Source organism: Elephas maximus, chromosome 7, assembly GCF_024166365.1.
Source record: "Elephas maximus indicus isolate mEleMax1 chromosome 7, mEleMax1 primary haplotype, whole genome shotgun sequence".
In the NCBI taxonomy this organism is placed as follows: domain Eukaryota; kingdom Metazoa; phylum Chordata; class Mammalia; order Proboscidea; family Elephantidae; genus Elephas; species Elephas maximus.
Window position 1 is genome coordinate 10692863 of NC_064825.1, and position 14738 is coordinate 10707600.

At 37.9% G+C, this 14738-nt stretch overlaps 1 protein-coding gene across 2 annotated transcripts in view; it reads right to left on the reverse strand.

Moving 5' to 3' along the window:
- The window catches only part of DDX10 (DEAD-box helicase 10), a 714899-nt gene that overhangs the window by 478374 nt on the left and 221787 nt on the right, over positions 1-14738 (reverse strand). For both annotated transcript variants that reach the window (XR_007518135.1, XM_049889361.1), the window contains exons 14-15: positions 11672-11791; positions 3934-4095 (exon numbers count right to left, since the gene is read on the reverse strand). Coding sequence is in view for 1 of the 2 variants with exons in the window: in XM_049889361.1 (XP_049745318.1) it covers positions 3934-4095; positions 11672-11791 (282 nt within the window). In the remaining variant the exon portion in view is untranslated. The remainder of the gene's footprint in view (positions 1-3933; positions 4096-11671; positions 11792-14738) is intronic.

The following is a 14738-nucleotide window of genomic DNA, read 5'->3' on the forward strand; positions in this document are numbered from 1 at the left end:
ATTTCAGGTTCATTAGTTCTCCATATTTCTGTAAGCTACATGTAGTATCTACTTTTCTTAAAAAAATGAAAAGAGAAATGCTGCTCTTAATAATAAATAAAAAAAACAACAGTTTACTAGTTCATTAAATAATTACCAGGCCAAAGAGGAGTCAACAACCATAAGAATACTGTTCATGGGTTAGAAGATTCAACATAATAAGAATATCAATTCTCCACAAATAAAGAAGTTTAACACAATTCCTATCAAAATTCTAAGAAAATTGTTTGTTGCTACAGGCTACATTATTCTAAAATTTATATGGAAATGCAAAAAACCTGAATAGCTAAAACAATTTTTGAATAAAAAGAATAACATGAAAGGAGTAAGCCTACCCCATTTCAAGGTTTATTATACAGCTACAGTTATCAAGGCAATGAGGACTGGTGGAGAGATAGACATACACTGCAATGAAACAAAATAGGGAATCCAGAAATAGACCCATACAAATGTGCACAAGTGAATTTTGACACAAGCACAAAAGCAATTCAATGGAGGAAAGATAACCTTTTCAACAAATAGTGCTAGAGCAATTCATGCTCTGTTTAGAAAAGAGTTAACACAGCAGGCCTGAGACTGCTAGCTGCCCTTAGAAAGGCCTGCTTGCCAGGATGGCTTTTGGCTAGTGCTTAGGAATTTGATCAGCAAACAGTTCCCCAGAATAACATAAAACTTGCCCTAAATGACCTCAGTGTTGTTCCCTGTACTTAAAATGTTTGTAAAAACAAAAGAATATGGCTTATGTTGAATGCTTGCTTTCCTTCTGGAAGTCTAGAATTTTGGTACATAGGCAAGGGGTATATACATTAGCAGCCTCCAATAACAACTTTGGGCACTGAGTCTCTAATGAATTGCCCTGGTAGAAAGCATTTCACACCTGTTGGTTGACACAATTCATTGCTGGATGAATTAAGCCTGTCCTATGTGATTTCACTGGGTGAGGACTCTTACAAGCTCATGAGTAGTTTCCTCCAGATTTGGCTCCATGTACCTTTTTCCTCTGTATCCTTTCTGTGTATTAAATCATAGCTGTGAGCACAGTATGTGCTGAGTTCTCTGAGTGTTCCTAGCCAATCACCAAACCTATAGATGGTCTCAGGGACCACTGACACATTTTCCACAGGCAAAAAAATGAACCTCGACCTAAGTCTCACGCCTTATTCAGAAATTAACTAAATATTGATCACTGACTCAAATGTAAATGTAAAACCTTGCGGGAAAAAAACATACGAGAAAATCTTTGGGACCCAGGGGTAGGCAAAGTGTTCTTAGACTTAACACCAAAAGCAAATGTATGAAATGAAAAGTTAATAAGTTCAGCTTCTTCAAAATTTTGCTCTACAAAAGACCCTGTTAAGAGGAGGAAAAGACAAGCTACAGACTTGGAGAAATGATTTGCAAACCATATATCCAACAACAAAAAAACAAAAACCAAACCCGTTGCCGCTGAGTCAATTCCGACTCATAGTGATCCTACAGTACAGAGTAGAATTGCCCCATGGGGTGGATTCGAACTTCCAACCTTTTGGTTAGCCACCAAGCCTCATCAACTGTGCCACAAGGGCTCCATCAAGGGACTAGAATCTAGAAAACAGATGGAACTCAGCAGCAAAAAAGCAAAAATCCAATGAGGGCACGGGCAAAAAGACATGAAGAGACATTTCATTGAAGAGGAAAAACAGATGGAACAAAAGCAAATGAAAACACCATTTACCATTGGGAAATACAAATAAAAACCACAGTGAAATATCACTACACACCTATCAGAATAGCTAAAAAAAAGCAAAAGACCAAATGCTGATGAGCAAGCAAAAAAAACTGCATCACTCACACATTGCTTGTGGGAATGAAAAAACGTACAGTCTTTTTCTGGAAAACAGTTTGGCAGTTTCATCTAATATTAAGCATTCAGTTACCATACAACCCAACTCTTGGGCATTTATCCCAGAGAAACTTATGGTCACATAAAAAAACCCATATACCAATGTTCATAACAACTTTATTCATAATAGCCTCAAACTGGAAACAACCCTATGTCCTTCAGTAGGTGAATGATTCAACTAACCGTGGTACATCCACACCATGGAATACTACCCAGTATTAAAAAGGAATGAACTACTGATACACTTAACGACCTGGACAAATCTACAGGAGATTATGCTTAGTAAAAAAAGCGAATCCCAAAATGCTACATACTGTATGATTCCAGTTTACGTAATATTCTTGAAATGAGAAAAAGTGTAGAACTGGAGAACGTAGGATCTGTCTGCATTATATCTTACAACTGCATGTGAAACTTTAATTATCTCAAAATAAAACCTTTAATTAAAAAAAGAAGAGAGCGAGAGAGACTAACATTACTTGAGTCACCTCGGACCAAATGTGGATTGAGATGACATTCTCAGAAACATGACAGCAGAAGGAAGACAGAAGGGAGTAGGTAAAATGACAAAGTAGATATAGGAAAAAAAAAAGGAAAAATGTCAGATAAAACAATGAAAATAATATGATTAGCAAAAGTATCAAATGCAGGAATCAATTTTTATATCTTTCCTTCCCTGAGCTCACACTAACATAATCAGAAAAATAATAAAGCTACAAAATCCATAAAAACAATACGGGTGGTATATCAAGCACCAGGTACCAGAGAAAAGAATGCCACTAATCAAAAACAGAGATGAAGAAATTTCACAGTCTGTTGGACTGTAGGTGTGAGGGTTGGGTGGCTTGATGAATTTAGGCTCTAATAAAGGTGTATGAAATGAAATTCATCTCCTCTCTACCACCTCCTTGAAAGGGCCTCCTTCATCTTCTGTAACTAAGGAGATCAAATAGTTTGTCCCCTTCACTCTACATCTAAGAGGATGAGCAAAGAGCAAGCTAAAACCAGGAACGCTTCCAAGAAAACAAGTTTCAAGGACTCCTGCTGGGGCCCCATGTTATCTACATTTAATACTGAGAAGAAACATACTCGAATTAAATAAATAGTTAGAAATCTTTAGATAATAATCTATTTTGATGTCCTCAAATAACAGAAGATTAAGTAAACCTAGGTAGTGCAAAAGGTTATATTATGCCTGCCATGTTTTTAAAAAGACATGAAAATATAATGTATATTTTTAGACTTTTTTTTAATTAAAAACAAACAGGATATGCTACCATATCTTCTCTTGTCACTACTATGACATTATTGGTTAGGAAGTTCTGGTTAGTGAGGGCAGAATTGAAGAAAAATTGAAATAAATACTTGAAAAGTAATAATTTACTTTTAGATAGGTTAAGATTTCAAATACCTAACAGAATGAATTACTATATGAAGAAATGTAATAAGTGCCTTATACAAACAAGATAAATATTTGTTAAATGAATAAAGGATGCAAGAAACGTCTCAATATAAAATAAATATGCACAAATGAACAATTATACCTCAAAAATAAGGAATGATAAAACTAGCCATAACAATTTAAAATATATTTATTATAATACCTATAAAATAAAAACCCAAATTTTCCTATATACTACATTAAAAAACTAGATGAGAAAGGTTCAATAAATTCCAATAAGGTTTTTATTTTTATAAAACTTGACAATGATCCTAAATTCTAGTTACAAAATAAATAAATAAAAACACTATAAAATATCCAGGATAAGAAAGTACTAAAATATAAAAGTTCTAATATTTACTGCAAATATTGTTCTTTTGGAACCTCTTTGCCAGGGGAAATATAAAACTTTACCTAAATGTTATATTATCAAAAACACCTGAAATACTTTACAATTTGTGTGTGTGTGTGTGTGTGTGTGTGTGTGAGAGAGAGCGAGAGAGAGAATGTTTAGGCATATTTAGGGGCATGTTAAATTTCACTGAGTATTAATTCAAGACGAAAAGCTCACCCGATGTTTGGCCTTAATTTTCTTCCTATATTCTTCTTTGTCGAATTTATCCTCTTCCTGAAGCCTTTCCTTTGCTGTATCTAAGTTGATACCACCAGCATCATCCTCTCCCTCAGTGTTCTCTGCAATGGATTTCTGCACCGGTGGCCACTGCTGAACCAACTGTAAGCAGAAAAAAGGTTAAGTATGAGGTAGGAGACAGGGAAACAGCACCACAGAGTTCTTCGCTTGGTATAATGATTCTGAAATGGTTCACATACCCACTTTCTGCCTTAAAACTTCTTTGTCTTAAGCTTTCTACAAACTTTATTTTAAAAAGTATGATTAAAGCGAGCAAGCCACAGCAAAGATTGTTCCAGTCAGGATAAAGTACTGCTGCCGTAATCCAAAGAGAAGAGAATTAAAGGAAAATATCATGCTATAATTTGGAGGAGAAGAAAACTGCAGAACAGAAATTCTTCAACATCTCAAACTATAAAGTTAGTATTATATACTTGACAAAACTCAGCCAAAATTATCTCCACAGCAGCACCAGCCAGGCTGACTAGAACACAACTACTCCAGGCTGCCATGACAGCCGTGTGTACCAACAGCCCTTGTCTCATCCTACTTTGTTGTTTTCATTTCCTGTTACTCTCTCACTAGAATTACCTTGAGGGCAGTCATCTGTCTTGTGCATGTATTCCCAGAACTCAACACAGTGCCTGGCACGTAATGGGTCCCCTGAATTGACTATGAATTAATGAGGCATATATGGGCTAGTACTACATATAAGGACTGATAAAGCTAAGCATAAAGGAGAGGAAATCAGCTTGCGTTTCACAGGCCTGCTCAAAACCACTGTATTTTACACATACAGTTTATGGTTAGGAACAAGCTGACACAGAAAAAAAAGAACAGATGTGGGAGTCAAGGGGCCTGGCTTAATGTCCCAGCTTTTTTACTAGGCTACTACATAATCCTAAATAAATGACTTACTCTCTCTGGGCACCTATGTCTTCAACTGAAAAATAAAGAGGTTTGTTTCCCTCAGTGATCTTACAGCCCTCCTCCAGGTTTAACAAAGTAAAACTTTAGACAATTTAGAAAAGAAAAAAAAATTCTCTTACTTTATCTGATAATTAGCTGCCAGAAGGATTTAAATAGCTAATTGGTATAATCTGAATGACTACTAATTAACTTGCAGACAACTGAAAATTTGTAGACATAGACATCACTGGCGTTTCTCCCTCCTCTCACTCTTGTGGCCACCATGGCCATTCTTCAAGATAAGACGCCTGTACAGTCCCAACTTTTGGCAATCCATTAGGGTAACAAATACTACCACATAAGCAGCTGTAACTGGGACTAAAGAAGCAGCGAGCAGCACCAGCTGTTACAGTAAGAATACCATAGGTCCATCTACTGCTCTGACTCCTGGCCCCTATTTCTATCACAAAATGAAGAAAGTTTACACCTCTGTGAGCTGAACCAATAACAGTATTTCTTTCAGTTTTAGACTAGAAGTTTCAGTATGGCTCATAGCCATGCACAGCTTCCATCTACAATAAGTATACACTGAAGCACTTTATAGTTCAGCATTTACACTCAGCTTGGAGCTAATTGGTATAATCTGTGCAGTTAAACATAGTAGCTCACTAAGGAATCTCATTATGCTAAAAGCACTAATCTTTTACAGTAAGCATCTGATATACTATAACTAGGTTCCAGTTCAGCCTACTTCTCAGGTGCTGACCTCTTTTTAGTAATTTCATAAAGACTATCAATTTCAAGGCCTTCCTCTGCAACTTCCAACAACTTTGAATTGTTCCTTTTCATCTGACTTACACACCATTTTATTCCATATTATTAGTGAAAATCTGGGTGTCTACAGCAAAGCCTCTATGTACCAAATAACATCAAAACTTTATTTACTTCAAAATTAAGAAGAAACACATCACTGGGTAAGGACTGCTCAGGCAGCATTTATATTAGTCAATGATGAAATGCCAGATGCGATGCCTTATAGCCGGTATGAAAAGCTGGTACTTATTAGGATATTAGACGGTGACTGCGATAACTAAGGTCATGTGGTAACTTGGCTGGCCCATGATACTCAGTGGTTTGGCAGTTACGATGTAGTTTGGCAGTAGTATGATGATGTGATCACTTCCATGGTGAGATCGGACATAATACGATCACCTCCATGATGGGATCTGCTGCAAGTAGCCATCAGTTGAAAGAGAGTTTTCTTGAAGATGTGGTCTACATTGAATACATAAGTGGACTTTCTGGCAAGACTCATAGGATTTTGCTTGCTCTGGATCCTGCAGCTGGCTCCTGTTCGTCTGACCTTTGGTTCTTGGGACTTCAGCTAGCAGCTTACCTGCCATCTTGCCTGCCAACCTTGGGATTCATCGATCTTCCCAGCCTGTGAGCAAGAGCCCTGCTGTCTGACCTGCCGATCTTGGGTTTGCCAGCCTCTGCAGCTACGTGAATCAGAAGAAGGTTCTATCCTGACCCACAGATTTGGGACGTTCCAGCCTCTACAATCACATGAGCCATTTCTGTGATAAAAATTTCTCTCTATATATACATTTATTTATGGAGTCGTGGTGACACAATGGTTTAGCATCTGGCTGCTAACCAAAGGTTGGCAGTTCGAATCCACCAGCTGCTCCTTGGAAACGCTATAGGGCAGTTTACTTTGTCCTATAGGGTCACTATGACTTGGGGTTGACTTGATGACAATGGGTTTAGTTATTGGTATAGATAGATAGATTAGATAGATAGATAGATAGATAGATAGACAGACAGACAGACAGACAGACAGACACAGAGATGAGAGACAGATAGACAGATAGATAGATAGACAGACAGATAGACAGATAGACAGATAGACGGACAGATAGATAGACAGATAGATAGATAGATAGATACAGATATACACACACACATGCTTTACTGGTTTTGCTTCTCTGGAGAACCTAGCCTAAGACTATAATTCATACACTCACTCAACAAACATTTTCTGAGGGTCTATTATATGTTAGGCACTGTTCTAGTGGCTAGGGATACGACAGAGAACTAAGTCAACAAAATACCTTAGCTCAAATAGCTTACACTGGTGTGGGAGAAATGCAAAGTCACACAGCAAGTACCATCTATGAAGAAAAATAAGGTAGGGTGAGGGGAATGAGAGTATGGTAGGAAATGGGGTGCTGTGTGCTATATATTAGGATGGTCAGAATAAATATGAGGTTGGTGAGAATAAATATGAGATGATATTCACAAGACTCTGCTATGACCATTAAGTAGTCACGATTCTTTATGTGACTCACTTGATCTTCTGGATCTATTTCCTCATTTAAAAACGAAGATATTTATTGTCTAATACAGTGACCTTTTGTGAGCGATTTGTGAGTGGTAACCCCTTCCTGCTCTATGGTTACACTGAGACCAAGGGATTAATACAAGGCACCATGTGTTGCACATTACTTTAAAGCAGAGAATTCCCGCCCATAGGCAGTCTAGTAACAACTGTTGTTGTTATATGCCATTGAGTCAGTTCCAACTCACAGCAACCCTATGTACAACAGAACGAAACACTGCCCGGTCCTGTGCCATCCTCACAATCATTGTTATGCTCAAGCCCATGGTTGGAGTCACTGTGTCAATCCATCTCATTGAGTGTCTTCCTCTTTTTCACTGACCCTCCACTTTACCAAGGATGATGTTCCTCTCCAGGGACTGATCCCACCTGACAACATGTCCATAGTACGTAAGACGTAGTCTTGCCATCCTTTCTTCTAAGGAGCATTCTGGTTGTACCTCCTCCAAGACAGATTTGTTCATTCTTTTGGCAGTCTGCGGTATATCTAATACTCTTCTCCAATACCACAATTCAAAGGTGTCAATTCTTCCTTCAGTCTTCTTCATTCATCGTTCAGCTTTTATGTGCTACAGGAGGCAACTGAAGACACCATGACTTTGGTCAGATGCACCTTAGGCTTCAAGGTGACCTCTTTGCAGTGTATTTTCCAATGAAACATTTCTTTTTATTCTTGACTGCGGCTTCCATGGGTGTTGACCGTGAATCCAAGTAAGATGAAATCCATGACAGCTTCAATCTTTTCTCCATTTATCATGATGTTGCTTATTGGGTCCACTTGTGAGGATTTTTGTTTTCTTTACTTTGAGATGTAATCCATACTGAAGGATCTGGTCTTTGATCTTCATCAGTAAGTGCTTCAAGTCCTCTTCACTTTCAGCAAGCAAGGTTGTTTCATCTGCATAATGCAGGTTGTTAATGAGTCTTCCTCCAATCCTGATGCCGAGCTCTTCCCCATATAGTCCAGCTTCTCGGATTATTTGCTCAGCATACAGATTGAATAGATATGGTGAAAGGATACAACCCGGACACACACCTCTCCTGACTCTAAACTATGCAGTATCCCTTTGCTCTGTTTGAAGGACTGCCTCTTGATCTATGTACAGCTTCCTCATGAGCACATTTAAGTGTTCTGGAATTCTCATTCTTTGCAACGTTATGTATAATTTGTTATGACCCACCCAGTTGAAAGCCTTTGCATAGTCAATAAAACACAGGTAAACATCTTTCTGTATTCTCTCCTTTCAGCCAGGATCCATCTGACACCGGCAATGATATTCCTAGTTCTGCATCGTCTTCTAAGTTTGGATTGAATTTCTGGTAGTTCCCTGTTCGTATACTGCTGAAGATGCTTTTGAATGATCTTTAGCAAAATTTTACTTGTGTGTGATATTAATGATATTGTTTGATAATTTCTGCATTTGACGGCATCACCTTTCTTGAGAATAGGCATAAATACAGATTTCTTCCAGTCAGTTGGCCAGGTAGCTGTCTTCCAAATTTCTTGGCATAGACAAGCACTTTACATGCTGCATCCATTTGTTGAAACATCTCAGTTGGTAGCCTGTCAATTCCTGGAGCTTTGTTTTTCACCAATGCCTTCAGTGCACCTTGGACTTCTTCCTTCAATATCATTGGTTTCCGCTCATACGGTACCTCCTGAAATGGCTGAACGTCGACCAACTATCTTTGGTATAGTGACTTAGTGTATTCCTTCCATCTTCTTTTGATTTCTTCTGAGTCATTTAATAAATCCTTCAATACTGCAACTCGAGTCTTGAATTTTTTCTTCAGCTCTTTCAGCTTGAGAAACGCAGAGCGTGTTCTTCCCTTTTGGTTTTCCAATTCCAGGTCTTTGCACATGTCATTATAACAGTCTTCTCAAGTCACCCTTTGAAATCTTCTGTTCAACTCTTTTACTTCATCATTTCCTCATTTTGGTCCTTTCTTTCCTGTCTTTTTAATGACCTCTTGCTTTCTTCATGTATGATGTCCTTGATGTCATTTCACAACTTGTCTGGTGTCTTTGGACATTAGTGCTCAACACATCAAATCTATTCTTGAGATGGTCTCTAAATTAAGATGGGATATACTCAAGGTTGTACTTGTTCTAATTTTCTTCAGTTTCAACTTGAACTTGCATATGAGCAGTTGATGGTCTGTTCCACAGCCGGCCCCTGACCTTGTTCTGACTCATGGTATTGAGCTTTTCCATTGTCTCTTCCCACAAACGTAGTCGAACTGATTCCTGTGTATTCCATCTGGCGAGGTCCACATGTATAGTCACTGTTTATGTTGGTGAAAAAAGGTATTTGCAATGAAGAAGTCATTGGTCTTGCAAACTTCTATCATGCAATCTCCGGCTTCGTTTCTATCACCAAGGCCATATTTTCCAACTACCGATCCTTCTTCTGTGTTTCCAACTTTAGCATTCCAATCTCCAGTAATTATCAATGCATCCTGATTGCATGTTCGATCAATTTCAGACTGGAGAAGTTGGTAAAAATCTTCAATTTCTTCATCTTTGGCCTTAGTGGTTGGTGCATAAATCTGAATAACTGCCGTATTTACTGGTCTTCCTTGTAGGCGTATGGATACTATCTTATCACTGACTGCATAGTCCTTCAGGATAAATCTTGGAATGTTCTTTTTGACGATGAATGCAATGCCATTCCTCTTCAAGTTGTTCCCGGCATAGTAGACCACATGACTGTCCCATTCAAAACGGCCAACATCAGTCCATTTCAGCCCCTAATGCCTAGGACAGCAATGTCTATGTATTTCATTTCATTTTTGATGACTTTCAATTTTCCTAGATTCATACTTTGTACATTCCATGTTCTGATTATTAATGAATGTTTGTAGCTGTTTATTCTCATTTTGAGTCATGCCATATCAGCAAACGAAGGTATTGAAAGCTTGACTCCATCCATGCCATTAGGGTCAACTCTACTTTGAGGAGGCAGCTTTTCCCCAGTCATCTTTTAAGTACCTTCCAACCTGGGGTCTCATCTTCTGGCACTGTATCAGATAATGTTCCACTGCTATTCATAAAGTCTTCACTGGCTAAATCTTTTCAGAAGTAGACTGTCAGTTCCTGCTTCCTAGTCTGTCTTAGTCTGGAAACTCAGTTGAAATCTGTCCACCATGGGTGACTCTGCTGTATTTGAATACCAGTGGCATAGCTTCCACCATCACAGCAACACACAAGTCCCTACAGTATGACAAACTGACAGACATGTAGGGGAATAACAACTAGAAACCTCCAAATAAACAATCTAAGGAAATGCAAAGGACAGAGTCAGGCAATGAAGCTGTGGCAAGTAGTTGTGTCACTTTTCTTGTACAGTGGTCCCTCCGTATCTGTGGGGGATTGGTTCCAGCAGGAGACTGGTTCCAGAACTCCCCTGGATACCAAAATCCACGAATGCTCAAGTCCCTTATATAAAATGGCATAGTATTTGCATATAACCTACACACATCCTCCTGTATACTTTCAGTCATCTCTAGATTGCTTATAATACTAATACTATGTAAATAGTTGTAAACCAAACTCATTGCCATCAAGTCGACTCCAACTGAGAGAGACCCTGTAGGACAGAGTAGAACTGCCCCACAGGTTTTCCAAGGAGCAGCTAGGGGATTCTAACCGCCAAATTTTTGGTTAGCAGCCAATTTCTTAAAATAGTTGTAAAGTCTTATGTTCCCTCTTGGCCTTTGAAGGATAGCTTTGACCACTTAATTGCTATTTAGGAGCCATTTTTTCACAGAAACAAAGGGTGCACACACGTAGCAAACGAACAAGACGGTGGGTGAACAATGCTCAAACAACGAGTGCTGGAGAGAGAGTGAGGATTCGTAAGGCTACAGCAGGGTATGCCTACACATCATTTCATTCACATGGACTCAACATAGTGCAATGCACGCAGCAAATTCAAGTTTTGCTTTTTGGAACTTTCATTACTTTTTCTCAAATATTTTCGATCCACGGCTGGTTGAATCTGCAGATATGAAACCTACAGATATGAAGGACTGACAGTACTTACATTCAAGATTTCTCTCTTCCCACAGAACATGGTGATGGAAATCATGACATGAGAAAATCATCTTTATAGATAAGAATCTAGAAAGTTCAAAACCAACTCTGTGTTGTTATTACCAAGTATCTTGGTTTATTTCATTAAGACATCCTTGTCCACAGATTTATAGTCGATGAAATGCCTACAGTAAGCGAAAGGAATTGTCCAGCGTGCTTTAGAGAAACATTTATTTTTTATCATTATTGAACTGTAAATCAGCAGGAGAATCAAACTCTTTATACTACTTGGAAGTTACCTTAGAAATGAAGAAGCATTTACAGAATCTTACCTCCCCTTCATCAGTAAATGTTATCTTCTTATTCACTTTAAAATTTCTCTTCATTACTTTTTTTGCTTCTGCAATTTTGGTTACTTTTTTCTTGACACTAGATTTAGAGGGTTCTTTGTTCTGTGAGGAAATAGACAAAAAACACAGATGATTACCTTAACAGGTGCTTTATATTACAATTTAACTCTGGCAAGTACACGTTCCAAAGATGAGCACATTTACTGCTCACTGGCTAATAAGAAGCACCAAAAACATTATGTAGAAATAGAATTATTAGACTTATTAATTACCTCAGAAATGCTAGAGTGGTTTAAGCATGAATAGGATAAATGTTAGACATAAATAACCTTTAAATTCTCTTCTGCTTCTAAAACTACACCAACCTGATAATGTTGAGGCACTAGAAACTACATGGTAATGTGGTAAATGGACATAATATAAAGCTATCACCCAGCTAAATACATAAAACAGAAATTTTTAAATAGCTCTTATCCCTAAGTACAAATTTTTAGGTTAAGAAAAGGTACACTTGAAAAGCAAAATGATTTCAATACATTGTGACTCTATATTCTTCTTCTCAGTAGAGTAATTCACTATATGAATACTATAGATGGAATAACAGTGCTTAACAGGATACACTGACTAAGAAAGGACCTAACTAATATCCTACATTTAATTACAGATACTAAAAATTCAAAACCACTGATTACCTATGGTAAAAAAAAAAATGGTAAGTGAATACTAAATGACTTATCTGAGATGGGCAGTGTTGGAGTCATAGTGTAGCCAATGACAACTTGCTCTGATCAGACAGTAACAAGAGGTAATTCACTTTTGAGAAGGACATGAGTATCTTTCTTAAATTAGAGCCAATAATATCATTTGGTGTTACTTAGTTGGCTAATTCAGGGCAGCTTCTATTAGATGGGCATAGTTGGTGCTATATTTAAGAAAATGCATTTGAATCCAACCTCTACCACTTACGTACGGTGTGAAAAGGGACTTAACCACTGTGTTTTAGTTCTCACTTTAGCTTTCTATGAAATGAGAATAATAATAGTACCTATCTAATAGGGTTGTTGGGAAGATTAAACAGCAAATGTAAAATATAAAAAAGTGTTCCATAAATCTCAAATATCACTGTTACATATTACTATTATTCTATATTATTAATGATAATATATATTAATTTACTCCGATTATATATTGTATATTCTCACATATCTATAACATAAATGCCTAAGATGCAGGTGGGGGGACTCACACGTAATGTATTCAATGTCCACAGTCATATTTCCAATTAAACAATTGATTTCTCTCTCTGTGTGCATGTAATGTAAGATCCTCAAATGTATAAATAAAGTTTCTACAGAAAGAGATCGTGCCAAGTGCATAAGGGCCTAATTTGCAAAATTTTAAACTGCTACCTTCCCAGCTGACTGATTTTTAACTCAGTACTACAGGGAACAACTCTAAGACCAGAAAGAAAAGACAGATTGATCTAGAAAACAAGAAGTATCCGAAGCTTCAGGAAGGTGTACGTTAGTTACACCCATTACATTATGGCAATAAGTATGCGCAAAAAAGAACGATTCATTTACCACAGTAGGTATTACTGATCATGATGAATACATAAATACTTAAAGACAAAACACCATAAATTAAAAACAAACTTTTAAAATTAGAGATCTGTGACAAGTTAATCTATTACATTTTTAGATAATGATCATGGTGATTATGAAAATCGGCTAGTGCACCTGCAAGAACAGTATTATGATTTAAGTACAGCTAGTCCCTGGCTTACAAACAAGATCCATTCCTAACTGTGTCTTTAAGTTGAATTTGTAGGTAAGTCAGAGCAGGTGCATGCAGTTCTTATTTAGCCTCACTTTAGTCAAGAAGGAAACCCTGGTGGCATAGTGGTTAAGTGTTACCGCTGCCAACCAACGGGTCGGCAGTTCGAACCTGCCAGGTACTTCTTGGCAACTCTATGGGGCAGTTCTACTCTGTCCTACAGGGTCACTATGAGTCGTAATCGACTCGATGGCACTGGGTTTGGTTTTTTTTTTTTTAGTCAAGAAAAAGCTTGAAGCCCTCTTAGTTATCTAGTGCTGCTGTAACAGAAATACCACAAGTGGATGGCTTTAAGAGAAATTTATTCTCTCACAGTCTAGAAGGCTGTAAGTCCAAATTCAGGGTGCCAGTTCCAAGGGAAAGCTTTCTCCCTCTCTGTCAGGTCTAGAGGAAGGTCCTTGCCATCAATCTTCCCCTGGTCTGGGAGCTTCTCAGCACATGTACTCTGGGTCCAATGGATGTGCTCTGCTCCTGGCCCATATTTCTTGGTGGCATAAGGTCCCTATCTCTCTGCTTGCTTCTCTCTCCTTTTATCTTCTGTAAGATAAAGATGATACAAGCCACACCCCCAGGGAAACTTCCTTACTCTCGATCAGGGCTGTGATCTGAGTAGGGGGTGTTATATCCCACTCTAATCCCAGAGATTAGGATTTATGACACAGGAAAATCACATCAGATCACAAAACGTGGACAATCACACCAGATCACAAAACGTGGACAATCACACAATACTGGGAATTATGGCCTAGCCAAGTTAATATACATTTTTTGGGGACACAATTTAATCCATAACAAAGCCTTTTCAATTATTTAAAAACTACATGTACAGCAGGTAAAGGGGACTGTGATGAAGAGTTGTTGCCAGTAAGGGCTTGGTTCCATCATTTGAAAAAAAAACCAAACTCACTGCCATCATCAAGTCAATTCTGATTCATAGTGACCTATAGGAGACAGGAGAACTGCTCCATAGGGTTTCCAAGGAACATCTGGTAGATTTGAACTGCAGACCTTTTGCTTAGCAGTCAAACCCTTAACCACTACGGCACCAGGGTTTCTTATCATTTGAAAGTGAGGGCAAATTTACATAACATTAAAGGGCAAGAATGAGCTGTCTTAAGTTGGATATTCATAACTGGTGACTGCCTATATAAAAAAGTTGTTTTGACACCAAAACAACTTTTTTTTTCTGGCATGTGTTGTTTGTAATGTGGGT